Source organism: Serinus canaria, chromosome 5 (genome assembly GCF_022539315.1).
Source record: "Serinus canaria isolate serCan28SL12 chromosome 5, serCan2020, whole genome shotgun sequence".
Lineage (NCBI taxonomy): Eukaryota > Metazoa > Chordata > Aves > Passeriformes > Fringillidae > Serinus > Serinus canaria.
The window spans coordinates 43,686,302-43,704,856 of NC_066319.1; the positions used below are offsets into that span (position 1 = coordinate 43,686,302).

Below are 18,555 nucleotides of genomic sequence, written 5' to 3' on the forward strand. Positions count from 1 at the left end.
TTATAGATCTGAATAATAAATAGTAGCTGTGAACATAAAAAGTGTGCTTACAAGCTGAAAATGCACATTAAAGAACTCAGCTATACTAAAGTTAACACACTTGTTTATGTAGCCATTCACAGATAACTGTGTAGCAAAATTAAAAGCCATATCTAACCTTTATGGTTTCAAAGGAAGTGTTCTGCAAAACTGCCATAGCTTGAGCTGATCTCCTCAAACAATAACTTAGCAGATGCGAGCCTGTTTCATTTAGTGGAAAGCAAGTTGTGGAATCTATTGACAGTACAGTTCACATCAGAGCCAATATCAAGATGGTAGTTTTAGAAAGTACATGTCTTGCAGCAGGGTATCTTACATTTGTGGACTACCACATTTGTTTAAAAGACTCTCCTCATAAGTCTCTAATTCACAAAAGTGAGGCAAAATAATCTGGAAGTGTGCATTAATTTGGACAATACATGTAATGGTATTACAGAAACAGAAGCAGAATATTCCAGAGTCTGGTAGAAAATGAAAAAAACATAGTGTGATTAAATAGTACAGCCCAGAGTCTACTCTGTCAGGCATCAGTGAATACTACTATTCATTGAAGTCAGTGGTTCTGTAAAAGAAAAATAATTACCTGAGCAAAAAAAAATTCCAGTTAAATGGTTTAGGTTTTTGGGCTGTTTTTTAGTTCTAAAATTTTAAACAGACTGTGAGAGGACAAAGACTGGAGGTATAGTATGCAAATGAAAGTAATAGATCTAGCTTTCACTGAAGTCACTGAAAGTCCTTCAGTAAGTGCAATGACTTTGCATCAAATCTATTTCAAGACTATTTAGCAGTAATATTAAGCTAATGTTTAATATTAATGCCTTTTTTTCCCTTTTTTTCCCCCAAAATCCATAAAGAGCTCAGCCTTAGAATAGTATTCTAATGGGCTTAATCTTTCCTATTAAACATTCCATGGTATTCAGCTTTTTCTTTTCTCTTTCCTTTTACAGGCAGACCAGATCTGGCAGATAGTGAATATGAGGACTTTGCTGACTTCAGAAAGCTGACAGAAGCCAACAGACTTCAGTGAAATACACCTCCAAGCACAGAGACTTCTGGTAGCTTTAAAGTAACCTGTGGTTCATTTGCAAAGACATGGCTACTGGTTCTTTCAGCACACATGGAGGAAGGAAACAAACATTGTAACCCTGGCTAATAAGACTGTATTTTCCTTATCAGAAATAGGAGGCAGGCCAATTATAAAAGAATTATTTTATGCTTAGCCTCCAGGACTGTTACTCTGGCCTGAACACTGGACATAAATAGGAGCCAATTTTAATGACCTGAGAATTTGTTACCTGTGCGTTATTATTGTTATCAGTTCCTAAACACTCTGGTACTTTATTTCTTTAAATTAGAAATGGGTTTGTGGACTAAAATGTGGCCCACAGATTGGGCTCTTCTCATGAAATCATGGCTTATCTTTTCCCTGGGGCTCTACATACAGGTCTCCAAAACTCTGGCCTGCCCAAAAGTTTGCCGCTGTGACCGAAACTTTGTCTACTGTAATGAACGAAGCTTGACCTCAGTGCCTCTTGGGATACCGGAGGGTGTAACCGTCCTCTACCTCCACAATAACCAAATTAATAATGCTGGATTTCCTGCAGAGTTGCACAATGTCCAGTCCGTGCACACAGTCTACCTGTATGGCAATCAGCTGGATGAATTCCCCATGAACCTGCCCAAAAATGTCAGGGTTCTCCACCTGCAGGAAAACAACATTCAGACCATTTCACGTGCTGCTCTTGCTCAGCTTTTGAAGCTGGAAGAACTGCACCTGGATGACAACTCCATCTCCACTGTTGGCGTTGAGGATGGGGCATTCCAGGAAGCCATCAGCCTCAAGCTTCTGTTCTTGTCCAAGAATCACTTAAGCAGTGTGCCAGTAGGCCTTCCGCTGGACTTGCAAGAACTTCGAGTAGACGAAAACCGAATTGCCGTCATTTCAGACCTGGCCTTCCAGAATCTTACAAGTCTGGAGCGTCTGATCTTGGACGGCAATCTCCTCACTAATAAAGGCATAGCTGAAGGCACTTTTAGCCACCTCTCCAAGCTCAAGGAATTCTCAATAGTTCGGAATTCACTGACTTACCCTCCTCCCGATCTTCCAGGTACACATCTGCTAAGACTTTACTTGCAGGACAACCAGATAACCCACATACCACTTACAGCCTTTTCAAACCTCCACAAACTGGAACGTCTTGATATTTCCAACAATCAGCTTCGGATGTTGGCAAAGGGAGTATTTGATAGTCTCCACAGCCTGAGACAACTCACTGTAAGGAATAATCCCTGGTTATGTGACTGTGGCATTAAGTGGGTCACTGAATGGCTCAAATTTATTCCTGCTTCCATCAATGTACGTGGTTTTATGTGCCAGGGACCAGAGCAGGTCCGAGGTATGGCAGTCAGGGAGCTCAATATGAATATGTTGTCATGCCCCACCACCACCCCTGGTCTGCCACTTGTCATCACCCCAGTCCCAGCTACAACCATGCCGACTACATTAGTTCCCAGCCCATCATTTCCTCCCTCAAGCAGTAAATATAATCCTCTCACTCCCATCATAGCCACACTCCCCACTGTGCCTGACAGGGAGGACAGAGAAAGGGTGACACCTCCTTTGTCTGATTGGATTCAGCTCTCCATCCATTTTGTGAATGACACTTGCATCCAAGTCAACTGGATGTCACTTTTTACCGTGATGGCATATAAACTCACATGGGTTAAAATGGGCCATAGTCTGGTAGGAGGAATTGTTCATGAACGAATAATTAGTGGTGAGAAGCAGCAATCAAGCTTGGTAAACCTGGAGCCCAAATCCACTTACCGGATTTGTTTGGTTCCGCTGGATACTTACAACAACTACCGGACTGGAGAAGACACTGTCTGTTCAGAAGCCACAACCAAGGCTTCCTTTTTCAATGGCAGCAACATCCCTTCCAGCCATGAGCAGACGACTTCTCAGAACCTAGGCTCCCCATTTCTGCTGGCAGGGTTGATTGGGGGTGCAGTGATATTTGTCCTCGTGGTCTTGCTCAGCATTTTTTGCTGGCACATGCACAAAAAAGGTCGTTACACCTCCCAGAAGTGGAAATATAACCGGGGCCGTCGGAAAGACGACTACTGTGAGGCAGGGACCAAGAAGGACAACTCCATCCTGGAGATGACGGAAACCAGCTTCCAGATTGTCTCCTTAAATAATGATCAGCTCCTTAAAGGAGATTTCAGACTGCAGCCCATTTATACCCCAAACGGGGGCATTAACTACACAGACTGCCACATCCCCAACAACATGCGATACTGCAACAGCAACGTCTCAGACCTGGAGCACTGTCATACGTGATAGTGAGGGACCATGGGGGTCTCTAGGACAAGGAGGAAAAACTCTAGAAAAAATAAGCCCCCCAAAATAATGAAAAAAAATTACATTTGATAAATGTTACACAGATGCATTTATGCATTTGAATACTCTGTAATTTATACGGTGTACTATATAACGGGATTTAAAAAAAAAGTGCTATCTTTTCTATTTCAAGTTAATTGCAAATGGTTTTGTAACTCTTTGCTTTTTAAATCTTTAAAAACTATTGCTGAGTACTGTACAGGGTTGTACAATAAGAACCCAATGTCATGGCAAAGGAAAGAATGACTCATTCTTCAAACATTAACCACTTTGCTGTCGAAGCAGTCTGAGGGATGTTAAGTTTCTAGGTGTCCTGGAATACAGGAAAATAAGTGCATATTAAAACAGGGTCACTAGGAACAGACAAAAGCAATTCAGATAAAATGGGCACAACCCTTCTGACTTGAACCCAGCAGTTGCTGTTTAGCTTCAAACAATTGGAAATATATCCCTTCCTCTTTGTCAGGTCTGCACTTCTCACCTCCAGTTGAAAGCTGGAGTTCTGAGTGCTGCCAAAAAAGCTTCTCTCTTGTTTGATTAGTTTTCTTTCAATCTGCTTGGAATAGGAAACGTGGAAAGAACTCAGTGTCAAACTCAAAGTGACCTTGATTCCTATTTGCAAAAGTTGCTCCAAAAATGTCCCCAACACTATATTCTTTATCTCAAAAACTGTTTGTGCTCTCCATAAGAATTAAGAAGCTTTAGGCATTCTCTGACCCTTCTCAGTGGGAGGTGAAGGTTATGTAACAGTAATAGAGAGCTGTCATTAAGTTGCACCTCCTAATAGAGAAGCATTTGTTGACATAGCATGTTCAGGTAAGGCCGGAATGAGGGAAATTCTGAGTGCTCCAGAGCTCCCAGCAATGCAGCAGTCACACATGTGTTCATGTAATTTGAAATCTAAAAGCGCGTATTGCTGAAAATGTGGTGCAGAATATAATGGCAATGGAAAGGTTTTGCTAATTATATGTATGGGTCAAGCCTTGTTTGAATTAAGGGCCTGAGTTATGTTTCAGGAGAAATAGGAGAAAAAAAAGACAAAAAGAGAAAACAAACAAGAAATATATTGTAAAAAATTATTTAGTACTGGGAAGACCTTGAGGGCTATTACAAACTGAAATATCTTCAGTGGGGAAAATCATGTACAAGTCTTTGCTGGTTTTGTTTGTTTGTTTGTTTTGCTTTTTTTTCTTTCCAATTAAAGTATACAGAGACTGACATTAGCCAAGCATTTGATTAATTGGAGGATTTTGAGAACACAGGTACACGGTGTCCCTCTGAATTACCCTACTTTTACCTTAAGCATTTTTGAGTTTTCCATAATGATTTCTGCTTCACAAGGAGTAGCTGGGTTTAGAAATTGCTTTTTTATACCCTCAGATTCTTCTTAGTCCTTGAGCTTTACATGCACCATGCAAAATATCATGCTTGTATTAAAACCATAATGCAGTTCTGAAAATTATGTAATATTTCAGCCACTCTGCTAACTCAGTGATTGCCAAGAACTATGGTGGAATTTAATTATTTGAGGGGTTTTCAGTTTGCTTTTTAATGTAGCTAATTTTCTCCTGAGTTTGGGGAAAAGCTAAAGCTACATCACATTGGAGAAAAAAAGAAAAAAAACCAAAACAACAAAAGATAGGGACAAACTTCCCTTTGGTAGTGGGGAACCAAAGAGAGAAAGTTTTACAGTGATCACCTAGGGACTGACAGAAAGTTTCTGCATGTGGATTGGAAGTAAAGGCTGAAGCACTTTCACAGTGGAATGCTTAGACTTTTCACTTTATCAAGCTCCTTATGCTGGAAGAGAGGGTTTTAATCCTTTCTTTCGCTCATTTCACTCAACCCATTCTTGAAACTCAGCAGTCTATGAGCATGTATTTTCTGTAATTCAGACCACATGATAACACTAATTCTCTGCAATGACAAAAAGAACACAGTTATGATTGATGGCAAAGTGCAACCATTTTGTAAGGAACCACAGCCTCCCACCAACACCTTTTAAAATTACATTTTGAAATCCCAGTCTATATTCTATATATTAGCTATTTTCTCCAGCTATATCGGGTATTCTAAGCAACCTTTGTGGCTACTGTAATAGTTAATTCACTAAAATTTTGCTGATTAAAAGTTTACCATATGATTTCAAATAGCATAATTCTAGGTAGAAATGTCTATGCAAAGTGGACGGTTTTCTTCTCTCATCTATTTACTCATGGTAAGGTTCATACTTTTGGGCTTTGGCTTTTGGATTTGGTGTTTTTTGGAGTTTTTAAATTTGATTTTTTTTTGTTTAACATATTTTAGATGCCACAGCTCAAAAGACAAGCAGCAAACTGTTGCGCTCCTGCACACTTCTGTTGAATGCTGGAGTTTGCTTGAAGTTAAGCAGAGCCAGTGATTCCCATTGGGTGTGGACATAGTACTTAATTTCAATGAAATAACTGGTTGTACATTTGGTTTCAAAAGGCCTCCTTTGAAAGTACAAGCTTACTGGTATTTACTGATGCAGGAGGAATCTTCTGTTCTAGACCTCAGTGTACTATAGGCACCTTATTTATAGCAATTGACTTATTCAGGGAGTTTGGCCTGTACTGCAGGTGAATGATCCACAAGCCCAAGATGATCTGATAACAACAAATCTAGTTAGTTATAGAATAGGGTGAAAAGAGAAGGCATTCACAAACTGTTCATTTTGATCTTGAATGATGAAACATTATATATATGTAGACTATGACTCACTTACCTAAATCAAAAATCATAATGATATTAAAGATAGCCTACTTTAGGCTTCTCTTCAGTATGAAAAAAAGTATCATTTTTTTCTGTAATACTGACAAAAGTTTCTTTACTATAAAGGCTCTTCTGAAAAAAACATAGCTAACATCTTATACCAAAATTTGTGGATAGAGCTGGGAATATTATCTAAAAAAAAATCAGAATTGTAGTCAACTGAAAGGTCATATCTGTAATTTGAATAATGTTTTTCCCTATTTAATCGTTCCTTAGCCCTAAAAGAGTTAATTTATTTTAATCTACAACAGAATTTGGGACTTCTCAAAGTATCAGCCACATTTCATTTCAGTTCCCACCTAGATAAGCACTTTGTGAGCAAATTTCACTAGGCAAAGTATGTAGAAAAAGTCAGAGTTAAAAATGGACAATGATCTTTTGGCAATATAAAGTTTAAGACTAGTAGCTTTTTCCTTGGGCTTTGTAAAACTTGGGTGATCTTCTCTTAGGACAGATATCCGACCACATATAATAACTAAAAGTTATAGAGCAGAAGTTCCAAATATGTACGTGTGCAACTCACTCAAAGTGTTCACTTGTAAGGCCTGATTTGTCCAAGGTCATTTGATCTAGGGAAATTTTTTTTTTTTTTTAGTCAAAATCTCACCCATCTTCCATTGCATACTGTTAAGAGTTGACACAGACATGTAGAAAGATTGGTGAGTAGAACAAAATAATAAGCATTTAAATGAAATTGTGTTAAAGAGGTATCACAACACTGCTGTTCCCAATACTTGGCTTCCTTCTGAAGATGTATATATTTACAAACAGGTCTTTGTTTTAATGGATTCTGTCACTTTAATAAGTGCTACTTGCATGTGGCTTGCTGGCAGAAAAAAACACCTAATTAATGCTGGACTTTGTGTTAACAGGTTCTTATTGGAACATTATTGCTGGATTTCTTTATAAGAATGTTTAGGGAATAAGCTAATTTGATCTGAAAAGATACTAGCAATTTTCCATGTAACCCAATAAAGGACTACAGTGAATATCATGTAAAACAGAAAAATGAAGTAGCATATGATATTTGCTACTAGAGTAGTTCAACTATATTTTTCTCGGAAGAATTTCTTTTTTTCATGAGAATAAGTTTCTCCCTCTGAAAAATTTATTAATTTAAATTTTGCAAACAGAAAAACATTATGCATCTTGATATTATTGTTTTAAGGGTCTACATAAGGCACTTTATTAATGGCATTGAAGTGAAAGTTCAGTCTCAGCTTTTGACAGTAAAGTGGTTAATCCCCATTGAATCCTACATTTATAGTACTTCTTCACCTTAAATTTAACATGGAGATATTAAAGTTTTTTTATTTAGAACATGACAATAATGGTTTTACACATGACTTATCTTTACAGCTCAGTGGAAAAACACAACAGAAATGAGTGCCAAAACCAAAAGTTTCTGGCTCTGAACCTCATCAAATCCTGCCTGATGCTCTCTTCTAAACACAGAGATAATCCTAGGAAGCTGATGATCACTCCTTCCCTGAACTCTATTGAACAGGGCACTTTGTATCCCAGATGATACTACAGGCAATATTGAAGCATTTGGCATTAAACTTTTGTACAGCAGAGAATGTTTTACTCTTTAAAAGGACGCTGGCTAGTAGTCCATATGGAAAACTAGCACAGAAGAGATTTGGCAACCTTTTATTACACTGGGGCTCTGTGGAAATGTGCCTCATGAGAGCTGAATTCTGATCCTCTCAGAAACAGATAAGCTACTAAACAATTGTTATCATGAGTTGATCCCAAATATCTGGAGATAATCTTTCATAAAATTGATTTAAACTGAGATATGCACACTTGATTCTGTTCTGTGTTTGGTATACTTTCTATCTTTAACATGGAAAAATAGATGGTTTGAAGTCTGCGTTACCTGTTTTCTGCAATCTGCCATGTTGCACGCATTGTTAACTTCAAAACCTCACTATACACTATATATTATCTTGTTGACATATTCAGTAAAGAGTTATTTAAAAAATACAACAACTTTGCTGTATTTATATTAGCAAGCTAATTAAAATAAGGATGTGGGTATATGAAAGGGAGAAAAATATCCTTCTTTTGTACTTTCATTCATGGAAATATTTTCAGATGTTCTACTGAAAGATCTGTCTGTTCATTCCTCTCTTCAGTTTCTAAAAGAAAAATATTATTTGTCTCTCAAAGAGTTAAATAATTTCTTACCTCAGTTTCTCAGATTTAATCTTATCTTTAAAAAGTTATCTCTTTCTAATATGCATATAGAAAAGCAATGTAAAATGAGAACAGACTGTACTCCAGTGTTTGCAATTAATAGATACACTTAAGGAGCTACACATGTCAATAGCATATATATATATATGTGGAAGCTGTGACTCATTATATGCATAGCCAGTTGATAAACATATTTGACATTTGACATGACAATCATGAATCTGTTTTTCAACTATTGTTATCTATTTAATCTGTTTCCTTGACATGAAATATGATTTTTTTTCCAATTCTCCCTTCAAAATTGTTCTTGAATTTTCAGAATGCACAAGATTAATACATAAGCCTTAATAAATTTTTGTATAAAGCAAATCTTATACATAACATATATGGTAATATATACTATATATAAGGAGATGGCTTAGCTGCTTAGGAATGGCAATTACCCCTTTTCTACTTCCATGTACAAGAACTAATTTTTTGTTTTGGTAGAAAGTGAGATGCTGAGTGCTAGTCTATTTCAAAGCTTAGAAATTTACTATTGCTGATTGTCACAGTTCCTCAACAAATTATCTTACTCTCTTTCTTAACCCCTAGTATCATGTAAAACCAGCTAGGGCTGGTGTGCAATATATTCACACCTAGCCCTGCCTCTTTCCCCCTGCAATGTGCCTCCCCTCATTTGATGTTTCTGCTGAAGCACAATAGACCCTGATAATTAAATCTGCTTTCCTTACCACAGGAGGGTGGACAATAGAGATATTGAGAATGACAAACTCTTGCCATCAGTTATGTATTTCTGACAATGAGGGAATCATCATTTTCAATTGATAATATTTTCTGTCAAAAAAAGGAGATTGCAACCACTGACTTCATCAGGTAACCTTTTAATAACCCAAAATAATTTATTGTAGCAAAGATAAAACTTTATTTTTAATACTTCTAAGCTCAGTTACCTGTAATTTTCCACACATTTTCAATTGTGTATAAGTTTCTTGTGTGTAGAGGATTTAACTACAAAGATCTCTCAAAGAAAGCACATGGAGGAGTACTTTTAATTATTGTTCGTTCAAAATTTTTAATATTCCACTTTAAAAAGAGTTCTTCCATTGAAGAAGAGTTATGGTACCACATGAAGAAGGTATCACAATAAAGAAAAGTTATGGTGTCCATTCCATCATTAAAGTAGGCAACAAAAATTCTAATTCTACTTGAAATGCCACTGTCAACAAAGGCTGAAACTAAAAATTACTAAAAAGCTTTTATTACACAGAGAGAGACTTGTTGAAATTTTTACCAAAAATTACCATTCCTGAAAAAAATTAGCACATTTTTATGGTGAAATCCTGACCCCACTGCCTTCAACTAAATCACAATAATATATAACAGAAGGATTATTAAAAACATGCAATATGACACGCTGTATAACATATCACCCTATGTATCCCCAAATGAAATGCATCAACTGAATAAGGCAATAGGCCCACACCTCTCTTATGAAAAGCTGGGAAAGCTGTGAAAAAGACTGTGCAGAAAATGAGGGGGGAGCTAAGTATGCTCTGAGGAACCCTGGCCAATATAAAGCCATGGAACACAAGGATATTTAAAGCCACAATTAGGCAAGTGGGCATAGCAAGAGCATTTTTTTTTCACATAAACACATGGGGTTTTTTATTATAACCTTATATTAGGGCTGAATTGTGACTGAAAAATGCATGTATGAATACTGAGAAAGAAAATAAAAGAAAAAAGAAAGAAAGAAAGGAAGACAGAATGTTGGTTTGACTAGAAAGTCAAACAATTTAAGTGATGGTTTTATAATCCTGACCTCATATATTTTCACAAACTTCCTTGGGCATTCACAGGTCAGGAACCAATACATAATTCATTGCTCTCTGACTTACAATGCAAATGATAGGAATTTCTCCCCATTTAGGAAACATGTTAAGAAAATTTGAGAGATGATGTGAAGCCGAGTTCTGCAGTATATGCTGATGTGCACAGTGATATTTATTCAAGCAGGGCATCAGCACGTGTGTGTAAGTGAGGACTGCAGAAGCAAGGCATGCACATTATTGTTTCATTTTCAAGAAAATGCTACACCTTACAAAAAGCACATATGGGTTACCAAGAAGAGATTACTTAGGAAAACAAACGAGTATCTCCCCTGAGTAAGGGGAGATATTCCATAATATTATAGTTATTTTAATAGTATAATAGAGTTAAGTACTTTAGGCAACTAAAAAAGGAGTTAATTAAAAGTATTGAATCTTTTCATATCTCCCATCCTTAGGAGGATATATTCCATTTCCAATCCACAAGAATTTATTTTAGACAGATTTTTACTTACATATTCATTGAAAGTTTTGAAACCAGTGTTTTCTCTTTTTTTGATTGGTCACGATATTTATTTGAAATCTTTGGATGCCCTGATTTGTTTTATCAGATATAAAGAGTTTGAGGAATAGACTACTTTATGTGCAATACTTGCTTTCAGGAGAAACAAGTAGCAAGTATATGTCTAGAGCTTTCTGATTTTGTTTTGGTTTCCTTTCTGTAATTTAACTTTACAAAAATGAAGCAAATTTGAAGTAGATCAAATTATAACTATTTTCTGTTGTAATTACAGCCATAAGACTGCGCAGTCCTTCTATCGGAAAACAAAATTTAAGAATATTGAGTTAAGAAAAATTACCTTAAAGAATTTTGCTATCAATTTTCAGTTGAACTATGTTTCAATATTTAGTTACAATAGTCATGGTGAGAATCTGAGCTAGATACACTGAATAAATTTAGGTTTGTGGTTATAGGAACTTTGGGTTCACAGGTTCAGTTTTACAGATTATTATTAGCAGCTGCACAAAGAGAAGGGAACAAAGGTTTCTTCTTCCTTAAAGTATCAGGTTCCTTTCTGTAGAGATGGAGGAGGAAATACAGCTGCTTCACAGAGATCTCCCTCAAGAAACAAGGTGGCCAGAGCAGAAGGAAAGTACAGGCAGTCATGGCATTTCTCTTTGACGACTACAGAAGCTGGCAGAAGTAGAGCTGAATCATATTATGAGGGATGCAGCAAATTGCAGGTGTTCTGCATTATTATATAGGACATCTGGTTTGTCCAGAACCCTACTAAGGTGCCTTCGCTGAGGCCAATGCTCTTGGAGGGCTTGTGTCCAAAGGTAAAAAAACCCATGCCCATAAAAGCCAGGAAGGATCTGGATTTTACTTTGTTTTATGCATCTTTAATTACTCTTTCCTGTAGTTTCTAGAGTGCCAGCTGCACCAGAGTGTTCAGGAAGGAGTGTGCAACAAGGCGGGTTTGAAAGCTCACATTTCTGATGACTTTCCTTTTATCAATGCAAATATTAGTAATGTCCTTGCAGGCAAGATTCCAACCCACAGCAGATGTGATTGATCATTGTGTTAGCCATCAGATCAGACACTACTTTCATTTTTTTTCTCCCTTATTTCTTGTCAAAATAATTCTTTCCTTAATACCTGAAACTAAGCAGTTTGTACTATTGCTTATTTGTCACAACACAAGAAAAAGGCTTCTGCAAAACCATTATATCTGCAAACTTTGATGATTGCCCAGCAAAGCTAAGCTACAGAAATGCTGCCAATACAGTGAACCATTTGTCATGAAGCCACGTCTTCTACTGTGATATCAATTCAGTATTTCACCAGAATGTGAAAAATCCAGAGGCACTAATCTCACGATTTCTATTGCTTTTGCCTCATTTTCTTTATGTTGCATTGACCTTCTGTAGCATGATTGGATTACAGGACAGGTTGCTGCTTGATGCCTCACATGGTTATCTGATTTATTAGTGTTTACATTTAAGATTAAATCAAGAAAAACTAAGCTCTTTTCTTATAGTCTGCATCTTTGGGCTGCTCTAGAAGTAATTTACTTTGTACCTGTCCCCTGCACTATTGGTTTCTCACCGTTTTGCACACACATAAGACACACAGACACATAAACATATGCACAATCACATTATATTTATAGATTTTTATATTTATGTATATTCAAATTCTCAAATATACAAATATATAGACATATGGCATGCATATCTGTAGTATAATTATAGTTTGATCTGTGTTGAGTTCATTACAAATCTTTTGCTCTGGATTTTTGCATAATTTCAGTTCCACTTTAGCTTGTTCAAGAGAGTAAAGAGGTAGAGTAGCATGAATTGGTTTTTGAAGACCTGTAATGTCAGTATTAGTAAGAGCATTTTTTTCAACAATTTATGTGCTTTGACAGTCTATGCACTAAAACTTGAAAATTACAGAGAGGATTATCACAGCTCCTGGAAGCAGACAATGCTCACCTGTTGGAATACACTTTGGAATGCACAAAGCACATCTGAGCAATCAGTTTACAGCAGCTCTGTTCTGTGTGGTCACTCAGTGTAGACAGAGGAGAATGTGAGAGAAGGCAGTATGAAACTGAAACCCAGTAAGAACAAGAAGGGAACAATTCAGATATTTCTACATCATTAGCATTACTGTTGACTTTTTATGTATTTTTTTTTCTCTGTGGTCTATTTTTCTTTCCCTGTATCTGACAGTTTTTCCTTGTCATAGGAGCTGTCTTTTAATTCACTCTTCACTTTCTGCTTCATGAAAAACCTGATTTTTCTGCAGGATTTTTGTGGAATGCCCCAAATTGGCACTTCTGCTATGCGTGAGCAAATGCATTTGTGTGTAGCAGCCCAAAGGGAGCTTTCATTGCCACTCATCCTCCTTAAGTCATTAATCTAAATATTCAAAAAAGATATTTCTGAGATGAGCCATGCAGCCAGTGTGCTATTACATAAAAACATAGAAATCTGGTGGGTAATGTTGTTTTAGTGTTTTACTTTGGTGTAATAGTAAATGAACTGATGTAAGGAGTGAAGTTCCTTCTAGTTTATGAAGTTCCACTAACAGACTACTCTGAACATCAAAGCTGTTTTACTATTTGGACCAGTGGTGGAGGCAGAGAGATAGATATGAAAGACAAAAATCCTGCAAATAAAAATGACTTTTAAATAAATATAGGCCAAAATATAAGAGTTCTGTTCAGACCTAGGGTACCAAACAATTGTGGGAAAGATGCAAAAAATTTCTTCTATTTTTTTCTCTATTTGTGGGATTCAGTTAGGGTTGCTGCTTATTTTAAGTGACTAAATTAGTACACCATTAGAAAATCTTTGCCTGGGATGAGAAAAATTCTTTGTTTCATAAATCTTCCATTAAAAATCTGAATTTCCTTTTTCCATTTTCTTCCCTGAAAAAAATTAGTGTCTGCTATGTTGCAGTGACTTTGGAAAGCTTCATGCTTGTCAATTAAAACAAAATATCACAGTAGACATTCCTCCACCTTGCTATAGAAGACAAATTGTTTAAAGAAACATTTCTTCAAGTCCTAAAATTCCAGCAAACTGTTGGTTGGATCGGGGGAAGAATTTAACAATGTTTTAAAGAAGGATGTTGATTTGAAGTAGTAAAGAAATTCACTGTCCGATGAATGCTTTCTTTGCATTAATTCTAAAAGATGACATGCACTCATTTGAATTATATTTAGACAGCTGATGAAGGATAAATGAAATACTTATAGCAAATAACAAAATAATGAGTAAAACACTAACAGCATTAGTTTAGGGCAAAGTATGATATGACTAAAATAACATGAATTTCCTCAAGTTAGAATTTACTGCTTGCTGTAAAATGCAGCTGTTTTTTCAATGAACACTATGACATTCAAAACTTTTTGATCAGGGTATTTCTCATAATTATTAAAAGAATTGTGTTTCAGAAGCAGTCCTGCAGAAAGATCTTTTAGCCTTGCTAAACACTCCAGTGTTTTAACTGCTTCCATCCCTGACAGGTCTTGGTAATGCTCTGTTGGATTTGCTTGCAGGTTTTTTCCTGTTGTTTTTCCTGCTTGACTGCCTGACTGGAGCCATCCTGTGAAGTGTGTGCCATTATTCCATGTGCATGTTTTTCTCAGGGTAGCTGAATAAGAGGGAAGAGACAAATTTGGACAAATCCTTTCAGTCCTCTGATGGTGATCCACAAGGAGTTTGCCACTCAGTGTGCCCTGCCCAGCTCCCACAGAGCCCTCAGCAGGTGCTGGAGGAGGGAGGAGGATGCCAGCAGTGCCATGGGTGCTGATGGTGCCCATCACCTCTCTCAGCATCACACACCACTCCTGCCATGTGCTTCTGCCACATTCAATCCAACACACCTCTGGTGGATCCCTGCTGAGTGACCTCACCTGTGTTTATGAGAATTGAACAATGTGAATGGCAGGGAGGGGACTGGGATCTGCTCTCTGAGAGTGAGATCTGCATTTTCCAGTTTCTTTTCACCACCTACATCCACCACATCTCTGAAAAAGTGTTAGAAACGTAAATTTAACTGACAAAAGTGAAAGCTCTTGTAACTTATGGCAAATTCAAAGTTTATGCTAAAGGCTCTAGTTTTGCATGTTATATAAGAATTTATATTAATATTTTTAATAGGGTATCCTCATCCTTACAGAGCACTTGGATGTTTCTCTTTATAAAAACGATTAACAAAATATAAATTGCATGGGAATTTAAAAAGACTGGAATAATCTGTGGATCCTCTTACAGTCTTCTTCAAAGGGAATTATTCTAAGAGTTTCACATTTTGAAGTGAAGCCTGAAGTATATCTTTTTGGCCGAAAACCTTATAAAACCACTTTAAGATTAGAATAATTTATGTAGAAGGCCATCTTTGTCAGTTATGATTTCTTCTCTAGATCCACAGGTAAATTTCTAATCTTCAGTGTTATCTAGTGCACTGGAAAGACAAATTCTGACACTAAAATGCTAATGATCCTGAGCCTGCATACTTGTTGATTCTTGCTTATAATGGGTAAAAAGATAAATCCTGTACTGACCTGGAGATAAGCACTAGGTAGATGCTAGGAATTTTTCTTTCACAATATACAGATCTGTTGAAAACCAGTAAATTTACCTAGAGCCATTTTAGTAGAACATAAGAAGCTTCTTTACCATTTTGAGGGTTTTCCTTAATATATGAACTCCACAGTAACTCAATAGCAATATACAGAATCTAATGGAATTATGTCATCAAGATGTCCATACTTCTGCTTAAAAACATGATAGGTGAAAAAGCAAACAATGATTGTACGTAAAGCCAGGACTTCATTATTAATATAACTTTAAAGTTTATTTAGAAAGCCAGGCAACATCTAATTATAACAGAAAATTAAGAAAATAAAGGGCATAAAGAAAGGATACAACCACTACTAAAAAAACTCAAAGCAAAGTAAAAAAAAGCAAAAAAACCCTCAATAACAGCAAAGTTAGAAGTGTATCACACATTTCCTAGCTGCTAAGGGTTTTGTTGAGCCTTTCACTCTCCTTTGGGATCCTTCCACCTGTTATGGTACCATGCAGAAATCACCGGCGCCCAAACGGTTTCACAGGGAAGACTATGATGAAATTTTTGTTTTCTTCTTCACTTTAGGATTTGCTGGGATAATACTATTTTCTTTTTTAATGGTCTTTCACCCACTGCTTCTCTTCATTGCTGTGCATTCAAATTTACTACATAACATGCACTTGTCATGCCCCCATACCCCAATTTTGTTCAGGTCTGCATTTCTTTAACTAACTGTTGATGAGCTGTTCATAGCCATGGGACCTCTGGTGCCAGGCTGTGACTCTGCTCTTATTCCACACCACTATTCCTCTGCACTGCTTGCTTTGCTTCCTCTTCTCAAGGACTCTACCAACACTCCAGTCTTGTAATTCTCTACATTGCTTCATTGCATTAGGCTCACAAATTTTATATAGAACAACTACTTTTTACAACTATATGTGAAACTGGTTATACCATAGGAAGACAAGCCATATTAAAACAAATTAAACATGGTTATCCAGTTATGAGAGAAAAATACTGTGTACAGTTGAACTAGGTCAAAGCAAAGTTGCAGGCAGATCAAGAAAAAGTCATACAAAGTAAGCTTGACAAACCATAGCCCTGAGGCCTCATAAACTCAGTACAGATCCTGTGGCTCATTTCTAGCCATGAAAATACTGTAATACTGAGCTACAGGCTAGGACATATAGTGCACATGTTAAAAATGCTGTAATAAAGCCACTGTTCATCCTCTGTACCCTAGTTTAGAGACTAGTCCCTGCACAATTGTAAGAAAATCAACTAAAGATTACAAAACATTATCTTAGCTGTAGGAGTACCTAAAAATTTGCTTAAAGGGTTTTAAAAGACAAAAGCATAGATAAAAAAAATTGGCTTTTTTTTTTTGTTGTTGTTGTTGTTTTCCACTGCTATTGCTCCACTATTTAAGGTTTGTGGTTTAGTCTAAGCAAAGCCTTCTGAAAGGGAATGTATTGTGGAAATCCATGACAAAGTAAGTAATAGTTTCTACAGTGATTCTGCAACCTTAACTTAGCAAAAATTTGTTTCTGAGACGTCTTTACAAGCTGTCAATTCCACTTTAGAAGACACGATCCTTCTCAGTGTGATAGTTGGCTTCTCTAATGAGATTATATTTCTTATAAGACTTTCCTAAGGTCTTATCCTCATGCTCTGGCTTACTTTTCTTTTCTGAACAGATTATGAATCTTTAACCTTAGCAACATTTAAAGTAATTGATTAGTTAAGTCTCATATTGAGATATTGCTCTTTAAGTTAAAAATGTAGGGAATTGTTGCTTAATCTGAAGTGGATCCATATTATCCATATCCCTCAATTCTTCTCTAAGAAGCATACATTTATATGGTTGTATGTTATATGGTGATTGCTTGTTCATCTAAAGAGATAAGGATCAGAAATCTGGCTTAAAGTCAAATACATTACTAGACAGATTTTAAAGGAATATCATATTCAAATGAGGATTTTATTCTATTCTATAGGGCATTTTCCATATTTTATTACTTAAATAGAATCTTTAGTAGGCTTCCCAGAATGTCCTTTCTTATTTTCTTGTTTTTTGAAAGGCAGTCTTTCTCTTGCCTCTTTCTTGTTTGGTGAACATCTAATTATATCTTGTCTGACTTCCAGAATAATGTGTCTACTTGTTGCATTTGTAAATTTGCAATAGGATGATAGGCTTTGTTTTAATTTAATTAAAGGTTATCAGATGGTTAAATCAATTTGCCTTTAAAAAAAAATCTCCCTCTCTTAAAAGGGGAAAATCAAGTCTCAAAACATACCATTATGATTTCATTATTGCTATGCATTCATAGACTTTCTGCTGTTAAATAAAACAAAACTGAATAGATAGTGCTGAAATGAATAAACCTCTACAATAACTGTTTTGTTAGAGCTAATATAACTGAAGGCATATCTGTACTTCAGCTGGAAATATCTGTATATTGAATTTTGTAAAAAAAATGCTAGAGAGAAAAAAAGCCAACATAAATTGATTGGAAAACCTGCTGGTGTTGCTTACATTCCTCAAATGATCAAATGAAACATTTTGAAGTTGTTTTCAAAACAGGCTTTTAATATAGCTAAAACAAACTCCTGAAAATGCTCCTTTGCCTCTGATCATTGCTCAGCTGGATGTCCTATGTGTCTTTTCTCTTTCATTCTTGAATGTCACTTCTTTTTCCATCCCAGATATGATGCAAACATAGTTTATTCAAGCTGGCACAAATCTGTTTTTAGCTAGTGGAAGAATGTATTCCAGTCACACTTCTGTGCCCTCCTCATCCATCCAAATATGGCTGTAAACAGCATTAGATAACTTCATCAATTTATCAGGCAAAGATTTTTTATGTTCTATTTTCTAAAGCTTGTCTTAGTCTTAAGTATTCCTAAACCATTTTTCTGAGCCTAAATGTTAGCTATTTTAGCTGTTTTGCTTTTCTTAATGAAAAAAATCTGTTTATTAGAAAACTTTTCTTCTTGATACTTCCATAATTTCCCCTATGCTTTGTGTTTACACTGTTAATAGGTAGAAGACATAGTATTCAAAGTACAGAGAAGTATAAGTCTGTATCTGTATCTCTTTTTACTCCTGTTTTGTTATTACTCCCCTTTCTTTTTTCACTACTTATAATTGATTCTAAATCTGTAGAATATTTAAGTGAACTTATCACAGAATTCTT

The 18,555-nt window shown here is 36.2% G+C and overlaps 1 protein-coding gene across 7 annotated transcripts in view; it reads left to right on the forward strand.

Annotated features, from left to right (window-relative positions):
- The window catches only part of FLRT2 (fibronectin leucine rich transmembrane protein 2), a 71,194-nt gene extending 53,315 nt beyond the window's left edge, over positions 1 to 17,879 (forward strand). For all 7 annotated transcript variants that reach the window (XM_018907348.3, XM_018907353.3, XM_018907352.3 and 4 more), the window contains exon 2: positions 987 to 17,879. In XM_018907348.3, the coding sequence (XP_018762893.1) occupies positions 1,397 to 3,382 (1,986 nt within the window). In that variant the 5' untranslated portion in view covers positions 987 to 1,396 and the 3' untranslated portion in view covers positions 3,383 to 17,879. The remainder of the gene's footprint in view (positions 1 to 986) is intronic.
- The last annotated feature ends 676 nt before the right edge of the window (positions 17,880 to 18,555 follow it).